The sequence below is a fragment of the Podarcis filfolensis genome (assembly GCF_964270895.1).
Source record: "Podarcis filfolensis genome assembly, chromosome: 7".
In the NCBI taxonomy this organism is placed as follows: Eukaryota; Metazoa; Chordata; class Lepidosauria; order Squamata; family Lacertidae; genus Podarcis; species Podarcis filfolensis.
In genome coordinates, this window is record NC_139603.1 from 39684275 (window position 1) to 39707602 (window position 23328).

Here is a 23328-nt window from a genome sequence, read left to right on the forward strand (position 1 = left end):
TGTCTCAAGTGAAATGGCTGCTGAGAAAAATCTATTCATGGTGGAACTAAAGTGGTCATGACAGCTTATCCTTAGTTTATCATTCACAGCTGGTGAACTAAATGAATTTATGCCAAGTCAGCTCTTACTTCTAACAAAGTAACAAAATAAGGAGATAATTGCAAAAGAAGCTTAAGCTTTTCACAGTTTGATGCAAACATATTAAATGGTGTGACTGACCTTATGTAATACCATAACTGAACTCATAAATGTCAGCAAACATATTCTTTAAAGCAATCAAATATCTGGGCAGCTACAAATTCCACAGCAAGAAAGCAAACAGTTCTTCTCTTGCTTCAACATCAGTGGTGAGTCTGGCTTACCAATGCTTGGATTCTAAAATAAATTTCTGGCACGTTTTATGAGCTTCAGTAGGAACTGGAGTGAAACCTCACCCTAACCACTGTAGCTTTGCATGTATGATAGGCTTGGGGTTGTTTTATTAGGAGTATAAATGCCACTAGATGGAACTGAATTTGGCTGAGAGAACATCAAAAAACTTTGATGACGATTGTCTGTCTCTCAACAGAACAACAGAACTTACTGAAAATCCACTTGTGATGGAAGGTAACTACATTTGAGCTTTAATGTTCCAATCTTAAATGTTTGTTTTGCCATAATATTAATAGAAAATTGACATGGCATTGTGCTTTGTAAGTTTAATATTTGGAACAGCAGTTGGACGCTAATTGAATAGGATGCTGAGTTGCTGAGTTATTTGTTGGTGCAGCTATTGTGTCAATAGCAAAGGCACAGGGAAATGAAAATTGCTAGCATGAACCAGACTATTGGTCCATTTAGCTCAAGTTAACTGGATGTGCTAAGGAAACTCAAAAGAAATAATGATGGCATTTGTTTCCCCCTTCTTTGAACGTGGAGGTTCTGTTTCTGGCTGTTGCAGCCAGTTGTCTGATGGACAAGTGAACATACGGAAAGTTTAAGAAAATATGCAGATTGCTTCTGTTACATAATTAGGTTGTCATTATTCACATCCTTATCCCATTCTGTATGTATAGCTCAACATTTAGCAGTCATAATATTTTATATTGTTCTGGTGGCTTTTTATATTATATTTTTAATGGGTGGTTTCCCATGTTGTTACTGTGCAGATGGAAGGCATCCATCAGTGGAATGGGAAGGAATGCAATTTTGGGTTATTTCCCTTGCCCCAACAGCCCCCTCATGCTTTTCTCTAAATCTGCTCTAGAGTGTTAGTGAAGTCCAACTTTATGGAGAAGATCTGGCAAGATTGGGGGGGGGGGACTTGCAAAACAAAAAAACCCACCCCCTTTCCCATTCCATCAGCAGAACAACACCACTAGATTTCATCCTTTGCATATTTTATCAATGCCATCAACTGCTTTAGCACTTCTGCATTGAAAAAGGTCCATAATCATAATAATAGCAATAATAATTCAGGCTGCTGTATCTGGCAAGAAGAAAAATCCTGTTAATGTGTCAGTTTGCTCATTTGTTGTATTCTGTTTCTGTAGGAAATCTGAGATCTAGGCAGCCTGTGAGAAGTGGGGGGTAGGAGTTGTTATGCTGTCCAGAGCAGCAGTAACAGCATAATAGCAATTAAATCTAAGATGGCAGAGAAAAAGTGATGAGAGCCAAGATGCTAAAATGAGCACAAAGACAACATATAGCACCCAGTATGGGGGAACCAGCTGTGCGGCCCTAAATCCGGTTATGTTTGTATAATCAGAGGCAATAGGCTGTGTTTCCATCTAGTACGGATACTTTTAAAGGAAATAAAATATTGTCTTCTAGTGAATGGAAGCCAAAGTTAGGTGGCATGAGAGACATCATCACTACAGTGTGACATTGAATCAGTACAATTAGAAGCACAGCTCTAAGATCAGAATTTGCTAATGTCCTGCAGTGCATGGCAAATAGGAACTTTATATACTAAGCTGTGCATGTAAATCCATGATTAACCTGCAATGTCCCTTACATTGACATCGCAATTGATTTCATCAGAGCATTTCCAGACTCATGCAGAGCAGTTACACAAGAAAACTAATCGTTCTGTACAAAGGGTTGCAAACCTGACATTACACAGTATTAGTAGAAGAAGATCAAAGCTGGTTAAGCTTTGCACCTGAGGAGTGTGAAAATGTAAAACTCTGTCTCCTGCCATCTTTCCTTTTTTAAACAGCCCTTGAAATGCACATGGAGCAGAGCAGCATATTGCATACATTTGTTCAAGGAATTTCTAAGATACAATAGAAAAAAAACACGCACATAGACACAGAGATATAGCTACATAACTTCTAGATGGAGTGTTCTAGCAGCTTAACCCATGACAAGGGTGAGGAACCTGAGGCCCCTCAGATGTTCTAGGACCAATAGTCAGGGATGATGGGAATTGTAGTCCAATAATCTCTGGAGGACCCTGAGTGGATGTGAAACATAGTTAAAGTATGATGCATGCTGACATTAAATTGTACACTCTAGAGAAGAAGAGTCCCCGTGGGAAGCTGTGATGCTTTTTATCTCTCAAAACAGTATAGTATTATGCACCTTCTTCTAACAGTCAATGAATAACAGCCTGTTCCTGAGGGAACAGTCTGAATGGTATGTTGCAGCAGAGACAGCACCTTTAGGTGACATCTTATGGCATCTAAAAGATAATAAATTTATTGCGGCATAATCTTTTGTGGGCACCTTAATCAGAAGCATAATGTAGTCCTCTCCTCTAAGGAAGCAGACAGTGCACTTCAGTGTTGTTTAATTACTTCTGTTGCTAAACTTGGATGGATTATACAAAGCCTCAAAACTTTGTTAAAAAAATATGTTAACACTAAGCTCCACAAAAATTCATAAACAAAAGGTAATAAGTGCCGTATATAATAAATTCCTCGTGGAAAAAAACTATATAAAAGATAATGAAATCCATTTTAATCTTCTGGAGCAACCTTTCAGTGCAAGAAAAGAGAGCATTCTCTTTCATTTGTCAACACCTCAGTTTTTGTTTGTTGATTCAAATGACAATTTTGAAAAATGCTAACAGCCACATGTAGAGAAAGGGGGTGGGGAGGAGACAGATGGACAGACAGGTGTGTTTGTTTGTGTGTGTGTTTGTCACAGCAAAAGCATAGAATGGACCCTTCTGTTCCTTCAAAGAAGCATTTGGGTTCCATTATATGCTTTAGCTTAATTGATTCAAGATGTACCTTGTGGTGCTCAGCATACCCCCCCCCCCCAGGAATAATTGTATGGATTACAATAGGATGTGGAAATCAGAAAAAGGGACTTTTTTCATTAAGGATAATAACGTGTCTATTCCTTGCAGTTTGAAAATGATTAAAAGAGACATATGAAACTAACGCAGAAACAAAAATGTGTGCATATTTATTGCTTTCCTTAGCCTTCTTCACATCTTCAAAAGTGTGGCTTGTCAATGTGTCACAGTGAATGGGTTTGTGGCAGCTCTCCTCCCTCTCTTCCCCGCACAATGTTTTGGTCGGACCTGGATACACAAAGCTGGTGCTCATATATACCCATATGTTATGCAGGGTCTGTACATGTGCCTGGTTATGAAGGCATGAAAAAACATTTTTCTGGAAAGATTATTGCGGGGGGTGGGGCTGGTTCCGATATTTAATTTGCTGCAGACTAAGTACAACATCCTAATAAAAACTGGTATGTTAATCACATTCAACTCAGAAATTTTAATTAACCACCACTGTCTTGTTGCTGATGTGCTTCTCAGGTTCACATCAGAGCTAAACAAAACTATGGCACACTCATTGGGTTGGACTCAGAAGTTCCTTGCATAAGAAGACAGATATGTTTGTTTTTCCTGAAGTTCCCCTAACCCTCAGAATCCGTGTTCAGAGAATATTAGAGCCCCATACTATTTATGGAGCAGTGGAGGAGATATTGGAAGCCCCATATCACTCATGGTGCTGCTAAGTTGGGGGGGTATTTTAAAAATTATTTTAAATATTCATTAATCGGTCCCATCATTATTTGTTTTCCTGCAGTCCTTGAGGTGAAAAATGTAGACCTAAACTGTGCTCAGAACTGCAACAACCATCACACACAGTTTTTTAGTTCTAATAAACTAATTGTGAGAAGAGGCCAGCTGTTTGGGTTCTATGTGCATTTCCAAAACCGAGAATGGGATGATGACAAGGACAAGATCACATTCACGGTGGCAACAGGTAATTCTTTTATATGATAACAAATGTGCTCCATAAAGTCACTAGAGGTCTTATGTTAAAAGCTTTAGTGTTTAGGGAGAACTTCTGTTTACTGTATTCCTAATGGTTAAGTACCACCGATTTAGAGCTTTTGTTACAATCAGGTGGTATGTGAATTTTGTTAAATAAAATGTATCATACAGGATTGATGATCTTTGAGCTACTTCATACTATTTTCTCTGCATTAGCTGATGTTGGCACTGTTATGACAAAGAGTCGTATTCATAAAGGTCTGCAGAGCTTTTTTCTGTCAAAGGAGAACACTGAATGAACATGAAAAAAATTCATTTTCATGGAACTATTCATAGAATTCCCTTAATACACTTTGCCAACAGTAGATGGCTCACACAGATAGATAACCTTTCTGAATATTTCAGTAAGCCAAAAACAACCTGTGTGTTGACTTGTGCAGCTTTAGCCTATGCTTGTTTACTCAAAGTAAGTTTCTGTGATTTCAGACAAGGTTACTCCCAAGTAAATAGGCATAGGATTGTTATAGCATTGAATGTATGGGGTGAAATTGAAAAAAAACCCCAACAAACCAAAACCAAACCAAACCACCCAAATATATATTTATAAAATTGCATGCAGTTATTAGAAGAAATGAAAAGAACACACCCCACTTACTTTCAGAATTTAGTAAAGAGATCCATACATATTGTATCATGTTCATTCTTTGATCTTCAGAGGACCTTAATTCTAAAGATACAAATCTTTGCTCATCTTTGGAGGCCAGCCATTATCTTCATTCATTCTCCTATGCTTCTTTGAAGTTCAGCATCGTATTAATCTCACAAATCCTATATAAAGTTTTGCATCTTTATTCTTTTACCAACAACTGTAAATAAGTTTAGGCAAAACAGTTCTTGCGTTCACTTCCTTTTTGAACAACTTTCTTGAACAGGTCCGAAACCCTGCGAATCTCTTGGAACAAAGAGCACCTTTCCTTTAGGGAAATGTCCAAATCAAAGCCACTGGAATGCTTGCTACAAACTCCATAATGAACAAAGCCTCCATGTCAGTCTGTTCCCTCCCGCCAGTGCCTGTATTGGCTGCTACACTCTGAATATGTGTCTGGTGTCATGTGAACACTCAAGCACCCAACATCTGGGAGACTTTCATGTTCTCTTCAACCCTTGGTGTTCTGGTAAGAATCAGTAAGAAACTCCTTGTCTGGATAGTCTTGCTAAGCAAGTGCCTGCAGACACAGACAATTTGTGAGAATGTGTATTTGTGTAATAGTAGTAGTGGTGAGGACAGACTTTTGAGTCAGGAAACATATATATATATATATAAGCAGATATTACGCATGGGAGTACGTGGGATGTCAACACATCACATGCTTGTATACAGAAACAAATATACTGTATTAGCACACTCAAGGTAGTATCATACGATTAATGAAATTCTGGAAATGGTATTAGACCTTTTTGTATTTAATTTTATTTTTTTATTTTTTTCCCAATTTGAAATAAACATTTTACAAACTTATTAACATCCAATGACTTCCCTTCTTCTCTTTCCATGGTTCATTTTAAATATCTTCCATTCCTGCATATTTTACTCTAACCATTCAAGTCAGTTTTCCATTTTTACACCATTCACACATTAATTACACTGTTGAATTCATCTTAATGCCACCAGCATTTTCAGTTGTGTACAATTATCTTTCATATACTGTATTCAATAAACATTTTCCACTCTTCTTTAAATATATGTCCTTCTTGCTCTCTTATTCTATGTGCTAGACCTGCAAGTTCTGCATATTCTAACATCTTAAGCTGCCAGTCCTCTTTGTCTGGGACCTCGCTCATTTTTCATTTTTGGGCTAACAAAACACGGGCCTGGTATTAGACATATTTTTACCGAACCATTCCTTAAACTGTAGCTATTGAAAGCAGTACTGCAAAGCAGCCATTTTGTTTATCCATTATTTGATAGATTCATTTGCAGCATGTAGATCCAAATTGGTTTGCCATATTTAAAGCATGCTTGATATTAGAGGCCTGTCCCAAAGGTATGATAATAAGGGGTCATTTACATATGCAACAAAATGATCTCATCACAGCTGAATGCATGAACTGCCTGTACTGGGGAAAATATAAATCTCATTCCTGATCTGGTATGTCAGAGCTGGTGTAAATTTTATGAAAATTCTGCCCTTGATATTGGAACTTGTTCAGAGACCTTGTCTATATTGTTTTCTCAGATGACCCTGTCTATTTAGACAACCAAGCTCACAGAGAAGAGTATGTCCTGAATGAGCATGGGATTGTATTCCAGGGGCTTCCCAAACACGTAACTTCTCATCCATGGTATTTTGGACAGGTAAATGCAAGATTGTGGCTCTTGAATGTATTATGAGTTTCACCTTAGTCTTTAGATTAGATTAATTATACTCTTGGACACAAATTGTCTATGGAAAAAGAGACGTACATAAAGTGCTTTCTATCCAATGGCTGTAGCCAGTGTTGCATATTTAAAAGTAAAATTCCCACACACTCTTTCATGGCAGTAAGCCCCGCTGAATCAGTAGGAGTTACTTCCATATAGTTACTTCCATGTACACAGTTTCACAAATGGAGGGTGTGTTCATTGACTTAGTCCAAGCCTGTGAGTTAGTCCTTTGTCTGCAAGCCTCAGTGGAAGATAAATAAGAATATTGCCCAGGCAGCAGCTATCCCGGTCTCCAAATACACAGGTGTTTTTAAAACAGGTAGAAGCATACATTTTTGTACCCTTAAGTTTATATAACTTGGGGCCGAATTGCAAGTGAATTCCATTGAAATTAGCTCTAAAACACACGTCGCCCAACCCTGTGCATGTTTACTCAGAAGTAAGTCCCACGGTGTTTGATGGGGTTTGGTCTCGAGTAAAGTGTTTAGGGTTTGATGGGGTTTGGTCTCGAGTAAAGTGTTTAGGGTTGTGGCTTCAATTTTGTGAAATTAGTGGAGTATCTTTCCTAGTAGGTGTTTTGCCTTATTGTACATTCATCCTTGTGTGTCTTATTGTATATTAATCTAATGGACAAGGCTCCCCAGATAGGAAAAAAGCCACAATAAACTTGATAAACCTTATGTCTCTTTCTTACTAAAGGATAGCCTTTAGTAATATGGCGTCCTGAGTGAGGACAAAATTTGGCTGCAAATGTTTCTTATTTTCACAATCATTCCTTTTGGTACAATTGCTTTTTAATGGATATTCTCAGTAGGTACCCATATAAATATAGGTTTAAGATGATGATAATGATGATGATGATGATGATGATGATGATAATAATAATAATAATAATAATAATAATAATAATAATGTTGTGCCCCCTTGCCTCAGCACCCTGTGGGGGAGAACTGCCTGAACTGCCCTAAATCAATTGCTGCTTCATTATTTCCTTAAAATGAAATAATAACCTTCACTGAAGCTTTGCAGCATGTACATTCATTTACATTTTAATCATTATTTGCCGAACCAGTTCAGTTAGAAGTTTCATGGGGGGGCGGGTGGAATTTATTGGTTGTTAGCTCTAATGCAAAGCCATCCTGTTCAAATTTCAAAAATGGCACTAACTCAACAAAGACACCCCTTTGACTTGAAAAGCAAAGTGAGAAGCAGTTATTTCTACTTATATTTAGCTAATCTACATTTCTTGGTGTCAGCTGCATTGATTGATTGATTGATTGATTGATTGATTGATTGATTGATTGATTGTTGCCTCACATTTCCAGTTCTACAGATTCCTGGCAGTCCAGTAGTTGTCCTCTGCTATAATAGGGAAATTTTTGTTCTGAATATTTGTGTCACAAATGGCTTCAAAATGAGTGCTCATATTTTGTGTGTTTAGTTCCAAGATGGCATTCTGGATATCTGTCTGAAAATTCTGGACACAAGTACAAACTTCCTTCGTGATCCTGGCATGGATTATTCCTGTCGCAATGATCCCGCGTACATCAGCAGGGTGTTGAACAGTATGGTAAAGTTTGAGTACAGGACGTTTAATTGACTCTTGTGGATATGTTTGCCTATAACCACTCTTGGCATTGGTTTGCCTCTGTCTCTCCAGTCATTACTAGCTGCTGGCTCATCACAAATCTGTCAGCAGGCACAACCCCAGAGAAATTCCTAGGAAATGTGTGTTTGGCTTATGTAAATTGCTAAATTGCCCACTGATAGTCAGCTTTGCAAACGTGACTGTGCCTGTCTTTGTTAACGTGGGGGAAATGGTTGTTATGATGATTGGAGAACAGTAGTACATCTCTTAAATGACAGCTCCCTGGCCCCGGTAAATATCTCTTAAATCCCTGGCAGCAATAAGAACTGCAACAAACATTTATATATAAATATATATGAAAAATCACCCACCACCATCACCTTTAATAAGAAGCAGATGAATTTCTATTCCTAATAGTTTTCTGCTATGTTTCAGAAACCCATCTGACTTCTCCTAGACACTAGGCATTTGGTGTTGTTGGTTCCATGCTGTGGAATGCTGTTCCAAAAGAGATTTGGCAGAGATCCTTGCTGGCAATTTTCTAATATCTCTCAAAGTTATGTTTATGCTACCTGGCCTATTCAGTTGTTTAGTTGCCGCCCAAGATGGGCCAGTCATTTTTATGATTGTTTTGCATTGCTTTTATCGTATCTTAGTTTTACACCTGTATGTATCTTTATGCACTCCATTGATATTTTATATGAGTGGGTACTTTGTAAAAATATATATATAATTAAAAAACAACAACAGGGTTCTGGATGGTAGGATTAGAATCCAAGAGATGAAAGTGATGAAATAATATAAACTCTCACCCTACAAAGGGAGGTTTCAGGATGGGGGAGGGAAGAGAGAGAAGAATATGGCCTGCAATTCATGTACCCTGTGCTTCAGTATTGCTAAATGTATGGACATATTAGTGACTGGATGAGGACCATTGGGAGCTCTATGGAAATATTTCTGAGCACTCTATGAATAGAATATAATAGCAATATTTTTTTAAAAAGAAAAGAGGTACGCATTGCTATTTATTTTTAATTTCCCTGGAGTTTTGTCTAAACAGCTCTTAGTCAAATTTAATTTCTTCACACAAACACACATAAAAAGTCCTGTGCATGCAGATGATGTATTACATACCAGGGTAATGTATAGTGAATTTTAAATTCACTTACTGTGGAGTGGGGGAAAGTCAGAGCACCATGTGCCATTGCCCACCGTAAAGGGACCACCATTACTTGTTCTGATACTTCAGGCTGACTATAGCAACTGAATGTGATCCAAACTCTGTTTTCTCTTTGTCTCACCCCCCCCTTTTAAAAAAAGCCTGTACAATTTCAACTGGGATTTGCTTATTTTAATCTTGTAAAACAACATGTAGATGACTGATTCTCTGTAAATATTTATATAAATGTCCATCTTCTCATGGCCAAAAGCAGAGAGCAATGGCTTCTGAAAAACGGTATGCCTGCTGTATAGTATAATAAGAACTGAGCAGGTGAATTTGTGCTTTAAACTATTGCATTTACATGCATCTCTCCCAGGTCAAGATTAATTGTTTCAGGTATATGTTAGTCACATACTGTTGCCTTTTATGATAGGGATGATCATTGTGCATGAAGTGATGTATGTTGATTCCGTGGAATGTTCAAGATGGGTATGGCAAGGATATTACTCTTGAGCACTGAGCACCAGCACCTTTCTTCTTTTCAGATCTGTTGCCATAAGAAGAAAAGCATTCTGAAACTTCCGCCCAGTAATAACTACTTGCAGGGACACAATCCTTTAATGTGGAATGGAAGTGCCCCTATCCTCCGCCAGTGGTTTCAGAGCAAGTGCAAGCCTGTCAAATATGGGTACTGCGGGACTTTTGCTTCGGTCATGTGTACAGGTAGGGGGCATGAATGGTCCTAACAGAAAAATGCTTTCTCAAATGCAGATGGCAACTTCTAAATTCAACAAAAATTTAAATGGCATCTGTTTGGTGTGGTGGGATGACACCCAGTAATGTCAGATAAAGAACTATCCCCCCTAAAAAAGAATGCTAGTTATTAAAAATGTACAGAGTAGAAAGGCTGAAATTCTACTATTTCTACATAGCTCATGTCAGTTGGTAGAGCATGAGATTCTTAGTCTCCGGGTTGTGGGTTCAAGCCCCACATTGGGCAAAAGATTCTTGAATTGCAGAGGGCTGGAGTAGATGAGCCTTGTGGTCCTTTCCAACTCAACTATTCAATGATTCTACTATTTCTACCCATACATGAACATTTAGTAAAGCGCAAAAAACCAAGTCAGAGAGTATAGCAACATTATAAGGAGGAAAGGAAGTATAATAACAAAAGACATTTTGGAATTCAGGAGGGTAGTCTTCTCAAGGAATGGTGTGAGACTGAATTGTCCTAGTATTTGGTATGCAGTGCTCCCCATCATGCCCAGGAACATAGGAAGTGCTGTCTGTCAAGTCAGATCACTGGTCCAGCTGGCTCAGTATTGTTGTTGACATGAACTGATAGCAGGTCTCCTGCATTTCAAACAGTCAGTCAGTCAAATTTATTGCTTGTAGCCAAAGGCTGCTGCAATGTATACAATATCATTCAAAAGAATATATACTAATTTGATACAAAAACTTAAAAACATTTATATTGTCAAAACATGACCTAATCTGCACAAAGCTATAGAAACTCCTTAATATACAAATTGAAACATTAGACAATAAAATTTATAAGCTAAAATCACATAAAATAGACAATTATGTACAAAGTTTAGTGAGAAAAATACAGCTTGGTGTAGATGGGGTCAAATAAATTTATCTCCTTTACAGTTGATAGCTATCTCGGCTATATATATTTTTTCTAATTTTCCTGGCGGCAGTTGCAAAAAGTGCTACACGCCAGGTTACATACTTATCAATGTCTGCAAGGAGATATAGAATCATGTCAGTAGGATTCTGGCCAGGGGACCTTATCATTATAGGTGTCAAAAACCGTTCTCTTGCTTCAGTATATAAGGGGCAGCGCAAGATATAATGCGTAAGGTCCTCTAATTCAGGGACACTTCAAACAGGGCTTTCCCCCTACACTTCTCTGGAGATGTCAAGGATCAAATAGTTTTACATAAAAAGTATGTGCTCTACCACTGAGCTGTGGCTTTCCCTAAGCACAAGCGTGCTTGAAACACCATGGCTATTTCTGAGCAGAACATTAGTGTGCAGATTCCATGTGCTCCCAAAATGTACTGACTTTAGCATGATAACTGCATGTTCAAAGCTTCTCTCTAAAGCAGGGAATCAGGAATAGCCCAATTTGCAGTAGTTAAATTAACCTCATTAGATGGCAGATTTTGGTACCTTTAAAGGCCACAGGTTACTGGCCACTAGGGTACTCCTGGCATTGGGTTTGGATGAATCCTGAGACAAAGCAGAATGCCTTGGAGTTATTTTGAGCTTGTCAATGGCAAAGTAGGTTATCTGCTGAAAGCAAAAGGAATGCTTTTTAGCGTTCCATAGCCAGTGGGGGATGATAGAAAAAGTGAATGCAAAGACCAGGAAGAACTTCATTTATTTACTAGCTGCATTTGAAAACTTTTACAGGAAATATTCAAATAATATAAAAAGGCTGTGAACATTAGATTTACATTAAACAGGATAAAGATGAATGAATTGTTGAAGCAACTGGGAAATTAACTGTAAGATGTGCTGAATATTATTGGCCATTTGTATACTAGATAAAAGTAGACAGTAAAAAAATGTCTGCCATATACAGAAATGTCTGGGGTTACAGAAACACATTGCCAAAGCTGCAATAGTCTATTTCCTGCCCTGATGTTATAAAACCATCTGTGCTGCTGACATATGCTGCTGGTTAGATTGTCAAGTAAATATACAGAAATCAGGGTGAAGCGAATTCTTACTACAAAAGCCTTAGAATCCATTTACAAATATGTCACTGGGTCATATCATTTCCTAACACATTGGCTGTTCATAATAGAAGTAACATAGTAATCTGAGACTGTGTGCAACCCATACATTTAAAACACATTACTTTCACCAAAACATCCTGAGAATTTTAGTTTGTTAAGGATGCTAGGTACTGTAGCTCTGTGAAGGATAAACTACTGTTTCCGGGATTCTTTGAGGGAAGCAATTTGATTTCAATGTATGATGCATAAGCAGATTAAAGTTAAATAGTTCTCCACAAACAGGACTGAAGCCAAGATGGGCCAATGAGAAGTAAGAAGGTATCTGCATGATATGAAGTAGTACAAACTTTAAAAACAAAGGGAGCAAAAATAACTCAATGGCCATGCTCAGTGACGTTGAACAGTCATAGGAAGTTGAGTATCAGTTAGAAAAGAAAACCAGAAAATTGAGAAGGAAACAACTGAATTACCCTGCTTGAGCCCTTATTAGGTTAGCCAATATTGTGTCATTCAGGAACTCATTGACCATGAGGTATGACAATGATGGAACACCACATTGTAATGACACCTCCTTGGCTACCCTTGGCTTACAACATCCTGGAAGAGGGCAGACTGGCTGGATCGCTGAACAGGAGCAAACCTGTTAGGGGCTGAGCCTGTGTTGCAGTGGTATATATGTGTTAAAAGAGTCATACTCTTCCAACTATAGATACACTTGACTAGGCTTTCCTTGGAAATAACACATGCAGTTTGATAAGCAGGTGGTTTGTTGCCTGAACTACCAAAGTCTATGTAGCCTGAGTACTTATGGGCTTTGTTGCAAATAGTTATGTGGTTTTTGCTGAGTTAGGAAGGCAAGTTTTCTATCTCAGTGTATGTGTGTGTGTGTGCAGAACATATAATATCAGCGTTTGGGTATTTCATCTGTTTACAGTTATGAGATGTTTGGGAATCCCAAGCCGAGTCGTCACAGGCTTCTATTGCGCTTTGAATGCTGTTGATCCTCTCACCGTCCAGGAGGTTTATGACTATACAGGCAAAACTTTAAGTGGCAAAGAACACATCTGGTAAGTGAGCAACAACAGAGTTGTTGAAGAATAAAATCAGAGAATTGGAGAAGCTTCAGCATGAGAGTGACCAAGGATTCACAAGTATGGCTAATGATAACTGCACTTATGATGATGTCCACTATATCAGCTACAGTCTCCATTGTAAAATAATAAAAACATTCATTTTCTTTAAAAGTAGTTACTTTCTTGGAGCCCTAAAGTCAAATTAAAATTCTAAATAAATAAATGTAAATCCAAAAGCATTTTCTAAATGATACTCAATCTTTGTACTGGCATTCCATACAACATGGGATCTTTTATCCTAAATCATTACTGAATGATCAGGTTTCTTCAGAATTAGCTTTGTATTTCGACACAGGAAGTGTCTGAATTTCTGTATTCTACAGGGTACATCATTGCTGGAATGAATCTTGGATGGCCCGAAAAGACATAAACCAAGCTATGAGTGACTGGCAATATCTGGATCCGACACCTATAGAAACTAGTAAAGGTAAATGAAGCCTCTTTCACAGGGCTTTTTTTCATCCCAAACTCACCAGAACTCAGTTTTGGCACCTCTCAGGTGGGCGCCATTGCCATTATAAGAGAACAAGGGAGGCATTTATGGTGAGTTCTGGCACCTCTTTTTCTAGAAAAAGAGCACTGCTCTTTCCCAATCTAGAGATAATCATGTGTAAGAAGGCATTGCAAATTATTAGTAACCCGCAAATAATAACTGATGGACAAAGAGAAGAGAGCTGGATATTATCTCCTTTAGTATGGCAGATTGTAATATGCCTCTTCCTCTAAACTCTGAAGTGCTGGTGAGGCTGCATTAGTAGGCATTAGTAGGCTGCATTAGTAGGCCCCAGTCCACATGGAAGGTGTCCAACCTGTAGCTGCATTGTAGGTACCATATGGTCTGGAACTCAGCAGCATGGGAAGGGTTAGTGCTTCAGTGGCTTCCATGCTGTCAGCCAGCATAATATGAGTATTAGTCCCACAAATTGAATTTGTCTCATACCAACAGCAAAAACAGGAGATTTAGCAAAGCAGTCATATATGGCTGGTGTTAAGCTTGGCAGGTAATAAGTTGCACGACTACGTTAGACTGCAAACATGATAGCCATTTCCCAGTATGGATAACCAGTATGGTGTCCCTCAGATGTTGCGGATGCTGGCTGGAGCTGATGGGAGTTGGAATCCACCAATATATGGAGAGTACCATTTTGGTTATTCATGCCTACAAACTTTCATAGGAGGTTCTTTCTTTCTTTCTTTCTTTCTTTCTTTCTTTCTTTCTTTCTTTCTTTCTTCTTTCTTTGGATGAAGCTGGACTCTCAGGGATTGCCAGCTGTATTGTTAAGATAAATACGGATTCTTAAAGTTTAGGATAGTGATCAATCAGACTACCATTGAACATGTTTGTCTTTGTTTACCTTAGGATCAGTATGCAGTGGCCCTATCTGGGTCAAAAGCATCAGAGATGGAGATGTGGATACTGATTCTGATGGCTCTCGTGTATTTTGTATGCTAAATGCAAGGAGTACAGCCTGGGTTTCTCAAGGTAGAGGCAAGAAGACAAAACTGCACTGTGATATCTGGCCTTGTGGGCAATGCATCAGCACCAAAAGTGTTGGCGGAGATTTGCGTGAGGATGTCACTGATGCTTACAAGCATGAATTAGGTAATGACCAATTTTAATAAGAATAACTGAAGTTTAACGTGTTGATATAGTAAAGTGAAAAGTGATCATTGGAGATATGTTATTTGCCCCCAACCAGGTTCTCTGCAAGAGAAAAAAGCCTTCTATAAAGCTTGCAGAAAAATCAATTCTCAATACCTCAATGCTCCCAATTCTGAAATCGACAAAGATATAGCATCCCAGAGAAACAAAACTTTGAAAGACACTGGGGTGACAATGAAATTTAAGATGACTAATTGTCCCCTTTATGGTCAAGATGTTCAAATAAAGTGGATGCTTGAAAACTTGTCGAATGAGGCTAAAGACAGGAAATTCAACCTTTGTGCTCAGGGAATGATATATAATGGCTGTTCACTGGATCCAATCTGGAAAGACTGTGTGCATGTTACACTTGGCCCCAAAGAAGGTAAGTCTTAACTATTTATTTATTTAATTTATTTATATATACTGTCTTAATGCAGCATATTAAAATAAAAATATATTATAAAGCCCAGGGACAATTAAAAAATCTTCATCTGACACTCAACGTTTTGGTGTACAACAGGCATGTTTTGGGACTACAACTCCCATCATCCCTAGCTAACAGGACCAGTGGTCAGGGGTGATGGGAATTGTAGTCCCAAAACATCTAGCGGGCCATGTTTGGCCATGCCTGGTGTACAGCAACCCCCTGCTGCCTCAGTTTAATTAGCCAAAAGCCTGGAAGAAGACACATGTTTTTGCCTGGTACAAACAGATATGTTATGAAGGTGCCAGGCAGTCCTTCCTGGGGAAAGATTTCCACAATTATTCCATGAACACGATGCTACAATCAAGCAGCCTCTTACCTATGTCGTATCAGATGGTAGGAGTAGCTGGAAAGACACATTGAGATTTTTGTAATGCAGCACCCAAATGTATGTTTGGAGAGCAAATGAGGATTCAAATTTAGATAATTTGAAATCATGCATTTGGACCCGTCTTCTGCCATTTGGTGACATTTACTGAGAGCTATTAATCTGAAATATAAAGTGAAAAAGAGCATTGCACTCCCACAAATTAGCTGTACGTTCTGGTAATATAGATTTCACTTGGAAAACATGAACATGCAAAAACTGCTTTGGAATTGCATGTAAAACACTCTCAAGTTTTCTCTTTGTTTCAACAAATAGCTGTATCAGATCTAGAGAATGTTCACCATCTAACACTCTGATCCTATAATCATTACTTGTAAAGAAATCCTACTAATTTATAGAATTTACATTTAGGCAACTCTGCTTAGGCTGCAATTTATGACTGAGTCATCCATCCTTTATACAGCAGGCAGCAGACCCACTTGTTCTACATTATTGACAACCATTTAATAATCTATCACTTGAACATTTAGATTTGGTTCCGTAAGCGATAACATGTTTCACAAAATAACCTTCCTCAAACTGGTACTCTCTAAAGTACGATTCCCATAAGCCCCATCTAGCATGTCTTGGATGACAGTAATTGTTTTCAGAAACATCTGGAAGACATCAGGTTGCAGAAAGCTCAAATGATTTGACTTTTATGTTATTGTTTATGTTTCTCTTGTCACAATTTCCCTCAAAATGACTCACTGATGAGACTCAAGCCAACCCTTAGAATGGAGAGGAATTCTTGAAATTCTCTAGAATGGAAATTCTGACTCTAAAAAGTATGTTCAATACATTTTGCCTTACAGTGAAGACGATTAAGATAGAGATACCCTATGAAAGTTATGAGTCACACCTTTGTGATTATAATATTATGAGGCTAGCAGCTGTCTCAATGCCAGAGCCTAAGGGAGAAATCATGATGGTGGAGAGAGATATCCTGATTGACAGCCTTCCCATTGAGATAAAGGTAAAGACCATTTGGCCCTTACAGTGAACAAGCAATGGCAGTCTCAGACAATTCGGCAAGAGGATAACTGAAGTCATGAGGATAACTGAAGTCAATATCTGTTTACCTTGGAGGAGAGAGCATAAAAGATACTGTATTTTTCACCCTATAGGACGCACTTTTCCCCCTCCAAAAATGAAGGGGAAATCTGTGTGCGTCCTATGGGGCGAATACAGGCTTTCGCTGAAGCTTGGAGAGCGAGAGGGGTCGGTGCGCTCTCCAGGCTTCAGGAAGCTATCAGCAAGCCTGGGGGGCCTGCGGGAGTTCCCGCAGGGCTCCCTAGGCTGCGGATAGCAGCCTGCCGCCTGGTGCGCGGGGCGCCCTGAAGCAGAGCGCCCCTTGCACCGGACAGATATCCGCAGCCTGGGGAGCCCTGCGGGAGTTCCCGCAGGGCTCCCTAGGCTGCGGATAGCAGCCTGCTGCACAGAGTGCGGGGCACACTGAAGCAGAGCACCCCGCGCTTTGGGCAGACATCGGCCAGCCCCACAAGCTCGGGGGACAGCGGGGAGGCGCAGCGCCGCCATCTCGCTGTTCCCCGACCTGGTTTTGGGGGGAAAATAAAGGAAATTTCCCCCCTTTATTCCCCCCCCCAAAAAACTAGGTGCATCCTATGGGACGAAAAATACAGTATATAATATTTTTGTGGCATTTGCTTATTTTTAATTTGTAATGTCTTCATGGTGCTAAATAGTTCATATTTCAATATTGTGTGAACTGCTCAGAAGTCTTTATTGACTGAGGGGGAAGGGTCAGCAAATGGTCTAAATTACACACACACACACACACACACACACACACACACACAGAAGAAAATCATACCAAACAGCAGATCTGCCATTCCACATCATATCCCTATACTGTTGGATTCCCTTCATCTGTTTGTGAAGCTCCAAATCTTTTGTGTGTGTGTACACAAACACAAACCCACAGAGAACAGTAGTGGCTCATGTGGTGTGGCAGAACCATGAAATTGCCCTCCTCTTGCCAGTATCACTACACCTTACCTGAATGGGGATGGGACAGGGCAGAAGCCATGCAATGAACCAGCAAGAGCACCAGTTCACACAACCTATCTTCACTCTGTACTAGCACTATCAAGGCAGCTCTACCTCACAACACTGACTGCTTACCCGCCATACACCTCCCTTTAGCGGGAGAGGGTAGAATCCAATTCTCTTTCCTAAGATGCCTTTTCCATTCTAAACATGCAAGATATATCACTACATCAAGATACCCTTTCCTAACACTTATCTCCTGCAAAAACTCACCAATTGACCATTAAGGATGATTACCCGGTAATATACCTAATGGTCAGCATTAGCAATATACTAATTAGTATAACAACGTAAAAACAAGTTTAAAAAAATAAAAAATAGTCTAGTAGCACCTTAGAGACCAACTAAGTAAAAGGTGCTACTAGACTATTTTTTATTTTTTATAATTGTTATAATTTTAAAATTTATTTCGCCTGCATCAGACCAACATGGCTACCTACCTGAATGTAAAAGCAAATGCTCATTTTTTCCAAATAGGTTTTAAACTATCCGAAATTGAATGCACCATGTTCAGCTGAAGTCACCTTCTCTAATCCCCTCAAAGAAGATCTCAAGAACTGTGTGCTGCACTTGGAGGGTTATGGACTGTTTGGTGAGCCGATCGCTACTGAGTAAGTTAAGCCACAGTTTTGGTTTGCATCTTGAGGTTATCTGTGGTTCCTGTTTCCACCTTCACTCCTGCTGTTAGCTATGGAGTTCCACACTGTAGCTTTAATGACAATGTTCACTGAGCCTGTGTGCATCCCATGCATTTAAAGCACATGATTTCCCCCGAGGAATTATGGGAATTGTAGTTCACCCCTCAAAGGGCTACAGTTCGTAGCACCTTTAACACACTATGATTCTCAGAATTGCTTTGGGGGGGGGGGTCATGTGCTTTAAATGTAGTGTGTAACATCCTGTAGTCAAAGAGGTCAACTCATCAATCAACCAAAGGTGGTTTGCCTAAATCATTGCATGTACAAATATCATCACATGCACCCTCTCTCCTTTATCTCTTCTGCAGACTGGGAACACTGGCTGCTAATCACAAGGCACAAACGTGTGTTGAGTTTACTCCATATAGGAATGGCAAACACCGATTCATTGCCAATGTCAGCTGCAACAAGTTCTGTAACTGCAAAGGATATGCCAACGTAGACATGGGGAATCCCCCACCAACCTCTGGAGAAGGAGGAGCATAAGTAATACAAGAGGGAAAACACTGAATATGTTTTGTAGTTCTATCATAAGGAGTTGGATAATCTCAAGGTGTATGGTTTGTATCTTATATGTATCTCACAGAACAAAATAACTTTTTAGGCTACCCTAAATGTCAAAGGCCACTTCACAAAACTCTACTGACCATTCCAGAAATGTGTTTTGACAACTGCTGGATCATTATTTGCTCAAATACAATTTGCAAATTTTCCTGAGAATACTGAGATATTTCCACATTCTGGAACTGACTTGTAAGATATAAAATTACACATGTATTTGAAAGATGGTTATAAATCCAGACATTCTTTAAGATTCTAGATTCCAGTGATGGAGCAGGGTATAGTTTGATATATTTGTATTCTTGCATATATTTTAAATGCCCTTCTACTGATGTCAAGCTATATAGCAAACCCAACTGAAGTAAATGGGAATTTAACATGAATTATGAAGTATTGTTTCCCTTGCTAGCTCTACTTCACAATTTTACATTAAAATGTTATGTTCAGGGTCTCAGAGATACACAAAGTTCAGAGGAGAAGATCTAAGACACACAGAGCTCTCAACTTGGAGCTCTGCACAAATAAAAGTAGGTTAGTATTATTCCTGTGATCACCTTCCACAGTCACATAATTGTACAATCACTGGAATGGAAATGATACCTGCTGCTAGGAATCACAGGTAGACAGAGTGCTGTTGCACTCATATAAAGCTTGCAGGCTTCCCACAGGCATTTCACCAGCCACTGTGAGAACAGGATACTGCAGAAGAAGTTACTAGTCCAAAAATGGATGGACGACAAGATACCAACGGAGGAAGAATGGCAAGTTAAACTTATGGAATACACAGAAATGGCGAAACTTACAGGAAGACTTAGAGACAATGACAATAGGGACTTGAAAAAAAAGACTGGGAACCGTTTATGTTGTATCTACAGAAACATTGTAAAGAATGAACTCACTAGCAGGGTTTGAGTAAACACAACTAAGAAAACAAGTGTAAAGGTTAAGAAACAATAATATGCAAATTAATCAAGTGTAAGATATAATTTGAAAGAAAAATTGGTATTAAAATGATAAGAATTAAGAGTTTTTAGCAAGAAGATTATAAAAAAGAAGATAAAAATTAAGCAGAAGTAGCACATATTTAAAGAACCAGGAGGGGAAGTTGAGAGAAGTCGCAAGGTAGAGGGAGTTCTATTTTCTTCTTTTTTTTCTTTTTCTTTTATATGATAAATGTGTTGAATGTTAAATTGTAAAATCAAATAAAAAATTATATATATAAAAAAGAGAACAGGATACTGGACTAGATGAGCCATTGGCCCAATTCAGTAGGCTGTTCTAATGTTATGATCAAAAGGCCACCTGTGCCACAACTTTCTACAGTCACATTCAAGATTCTCTCCCGATTTGACCCATATAATCCAAACTATATTGTGCCACAAGGAGAGAGTAAATCTGAAATGGTTTTAGCAGAACAATAGTTTCAGATGGCTCAGGGCATGTTTCTCATTCCTGATTGTGTCTGCTTTTTAGGCTGTTGCAAATAAAGATACATTAAGGATGATGCAAAGGCCAGGCAGTCACTCCAATGAATGAAATGCTTAACTAAATTGCATAGAGAACTAAATTGTAGCATTACAGGATTGTTGGTCTGCTAAGAGTTGACTTGACCCTTGATCAAACAGTCTGCCTGCAATCTTATGCACACTTTCCTGGGAGCAAGCCCACTCAAAAACAGGGGAATGTATGCAAGCATACATAAGATTGCATTGTAAAGTACCCTTAAAAGGGTAAAGGGACCCCTGACCATTAGGCACAGTCGTGGCCGTCTCTGGGGTTGCGGCACTCATCTCACTTTATTGGCCGAGGGAGCTGGCGTACAGCTTCCAGGTCATGTGGCCAGCATGACTAAGCCGCTTCTGGCGAACCAGAGCAGCGCACGGAAATGCTGTTTACCTTCCTGCCGAAGCAGTACCTATTTATCTACTTGCACTTTGACGTGCTTTTGAACTGCTAGGTTGGCAGGAGCAGGGACCGAGCAACAGGAGCTCACCCCGTCATGGGGATTCGAACCGCGACCTTCTGATCAGCAAGCCCTAGGCTCTGTGGTTTAACCCACAGCGCCAACCGCGTCCCTTAAAGTACCCTTAGATTGCCCCTTTCTTAAATCACTGCAATGCAATCCCAGTTGCATGGATATTCCTAATTGGGGGCCAAAGCAAGTTTGAGTGCAAGATAAATAAATCCACAGGAAGCAGTTCCTTTTTGATTTTGGCTTGCAGATTGACTAATATATGTCCAGAGAAAAGCTGCTTTGGGGTTTTTTGGGTGTTGAGTTTGCTTTGAGGTTAGTCTTCCCTGTGGTGTGCTGGCATCTGCTCACCCACGATACCTGCTCAATTGTACATGCACAAATAAAAAGATTATTATAAAAACTCCACAAGTATCCAGTGCTCTCTTTTCTAAAAGAAATGAGCACTGTAAAGGCTGCACAGAATTTCCCACTGTGCAGAAAACAAAGAATAAGAAACAGTGTCGTTTTCAGACAATAACAGTTTCCAAGTCTTAGGGTTGCCCATTTATTTGTGTTCTATCATGGTAGCTACTTACAATTTTGTCTTGGCTTCTTGTTTGTCACATTCTGCTCTGTCATGCACTGAATATTATTTGCTCCTTAAAATCTCCCTCCCATTGTTTTCAGATATAATGCACCCATGTCCTTTGCATGAAAATTAAAGGTTTGAAAAAAAATGCTACCTCTTTTCAGACTGAATGCTCTTTTCCAGTTAAGCTTACATACTGCATACACATGTGTGACCTCATTCAGAAATGAGAAACCAGAGAAGTAATGCACAGGGATCGGGGATGCCTAAAGAATTACCATCATAAGGAGCAAGATTACCCTTTCATCCTTGCCAAGAATTTGATTAGTTTGCCCTGTTGTAATTAGTTAGATGTGATCAATAGCCTTTTATTTATTGCCATTCAGTGAGTTTCACTGTGAAAATTTCCTTTGCATGAAAGAGAATAAAGATTCAAAACATGAACAGCAATTCATGCTCTCTTTAGAGATCTTCAAAGGTAGAAGCAAGCCACCCACAGGGACTTTGAACTGAGGACTTTCACTTAGTTCTCACTACTAAAATGTTCATTTCCCCCCTCATTAAAAGTTAGCAACGATGAAGCAAATACATGCAGTTTGAGACCACAGCGATGCCTATACAGACCAATTCAATCCATTGAAACTGGAGGCTCTTATACGATTGGCAATGACTTTGTGGCAAAGCGTAGTATCCATAGGGAAGAATATCTGGTAAAAAGTAACTTTCCCCTGTCCTTTCCTTTGGAAACTTTACCAACTAATGGGAAGAGCTCAAGCTTTATTCATGATAGAAACAGGTTTTTTAAAATACAAAATGAAAGCATGAAGGTTCTGGCTGTTGACGTCAAATGCTACTATTGCACTATGAAAGAGTAGACGGGGGACGGGGATCTGGGTAGATATTTATAAAACAAAGACCTGTGATCTAGATATCTCATTCTTACTTCATTCCCTTAATTTTTTTCTAACCTATCAAAGTGAATATGACATTGAGAAGTTATAATAACTTTATGTTGCTCTGGCTTTCCCGGTAAATTGAAGATTGCGGAAGATTATTCGTCTGGAAGGGAAAAACCCCATCCCTGTGAAACAATGCTCCCAGCAAAGGCAATTTTTCAGCAGTGCTCATGTGGTTATCCTATTAGTTTCTTCTCTTCAATAATGCATTAAGTGTGTAAATAACTGCCAGCAGAATGGACCTGTGTTTCTTAAGTATTTTGAAGCCATATCCTCTAGCATCTCATTACCTTAGTAAATGGTTCAGAGGAATGTGGTACTTAAACTGTGCAGTGAAAAGGGGTCATTGCTGTCCCCAAGGCTTTTCTGAGCAAGGCACTAATGAAGGTGTTATAATCCTTGAGTAGAGCACCTGTTATCCTTTCACCTAAAGAAAAGAAGCTGTTTGTTTGGAAAGAGCAGTGGAGTTCAACTTTCCCACCACTTTAGCAAGCAGACAATAGCCGGGTAATGGGAAAACTCAAGGTGATTATAAGAATGCTGCTCAGGAAGGCAATATCTACAAATCTTTGCTTTGACATTCCAGAAATGAATAGCTCTGACAACTGCAAGCTTATTTCCAAACCACAACAGATTAGCTGTTTTCACTTACTTCATCAAAGCCTGAAAATGGATCTGACTATAGCCTCTTTCATCCTGGCCCTGCCTCCAAAGTTGCTTGGCT

The 23328-nt window shown here is 39.1% G+C and overlaps 1 protein-coding gene across 1 annotated transcript; it reads left to right on the forward strand.

Moving 5' to 3' along the window:
- The first annotated feature begins 4057 nt into the window (after positions 1 to 4057).
- LOC310767327 (protein-glutamine gamma-glutamyltransferase 5-like) lies at positions 4058 to 19070 on the forward strand. Its single transcript, XM_083624179.1, has 12 exons — positions 4058 to 4211; positions 5155 to 5397; positions 6460 to 6578; positions 8089 to 8217; positions 9943 to 10120; positions 13082 to 13214; positions 13604 to 13707; positions 14641 to 14883; positions 14981 to 15307; positions 16592 to 16752; positions 18324 to 18457; positions 18853 to 19070. The coding sequence occupies exons 2-12, from the start codon at positions 5319 to 5321 to the stop codon at positions 19028 to 19030; spliced, it is 1785 nt and encodes a 594-aa protein (XP_083480305.1). The 5' UTR covers positions 4058 to 4211; positions 5155 to 5318; the 3' UTR covers positions 19031 to 19070.
- The last annotated feature ends 4258 nt before the right edge of the window (positions 19071 to 23328 follow it).

Coding starts and splice junctions, on each gene's coding strand:
- LOC310767327 (XM_083624179.1), top strand. CDS start 5,319: ATGTGTCTGGTGTCATGTGAACACTCAAGCACCCAACATCTGGGAGAC. Junction 8,218..9,942: donor GCAGGGTGTTGAACAGTATG/GTAAAGTTTGAG, acceptor TCTTCTTTTCAG/ATCTGTTGCCATAAGAAGAA. Junction 18,458..18,852: donor GGTGAGCCGATCGCTACTGA/GTAAGTTAAGCC, acceptor TCTCTTCTGCAG/ACTGGGAACACTGGCTGCTA.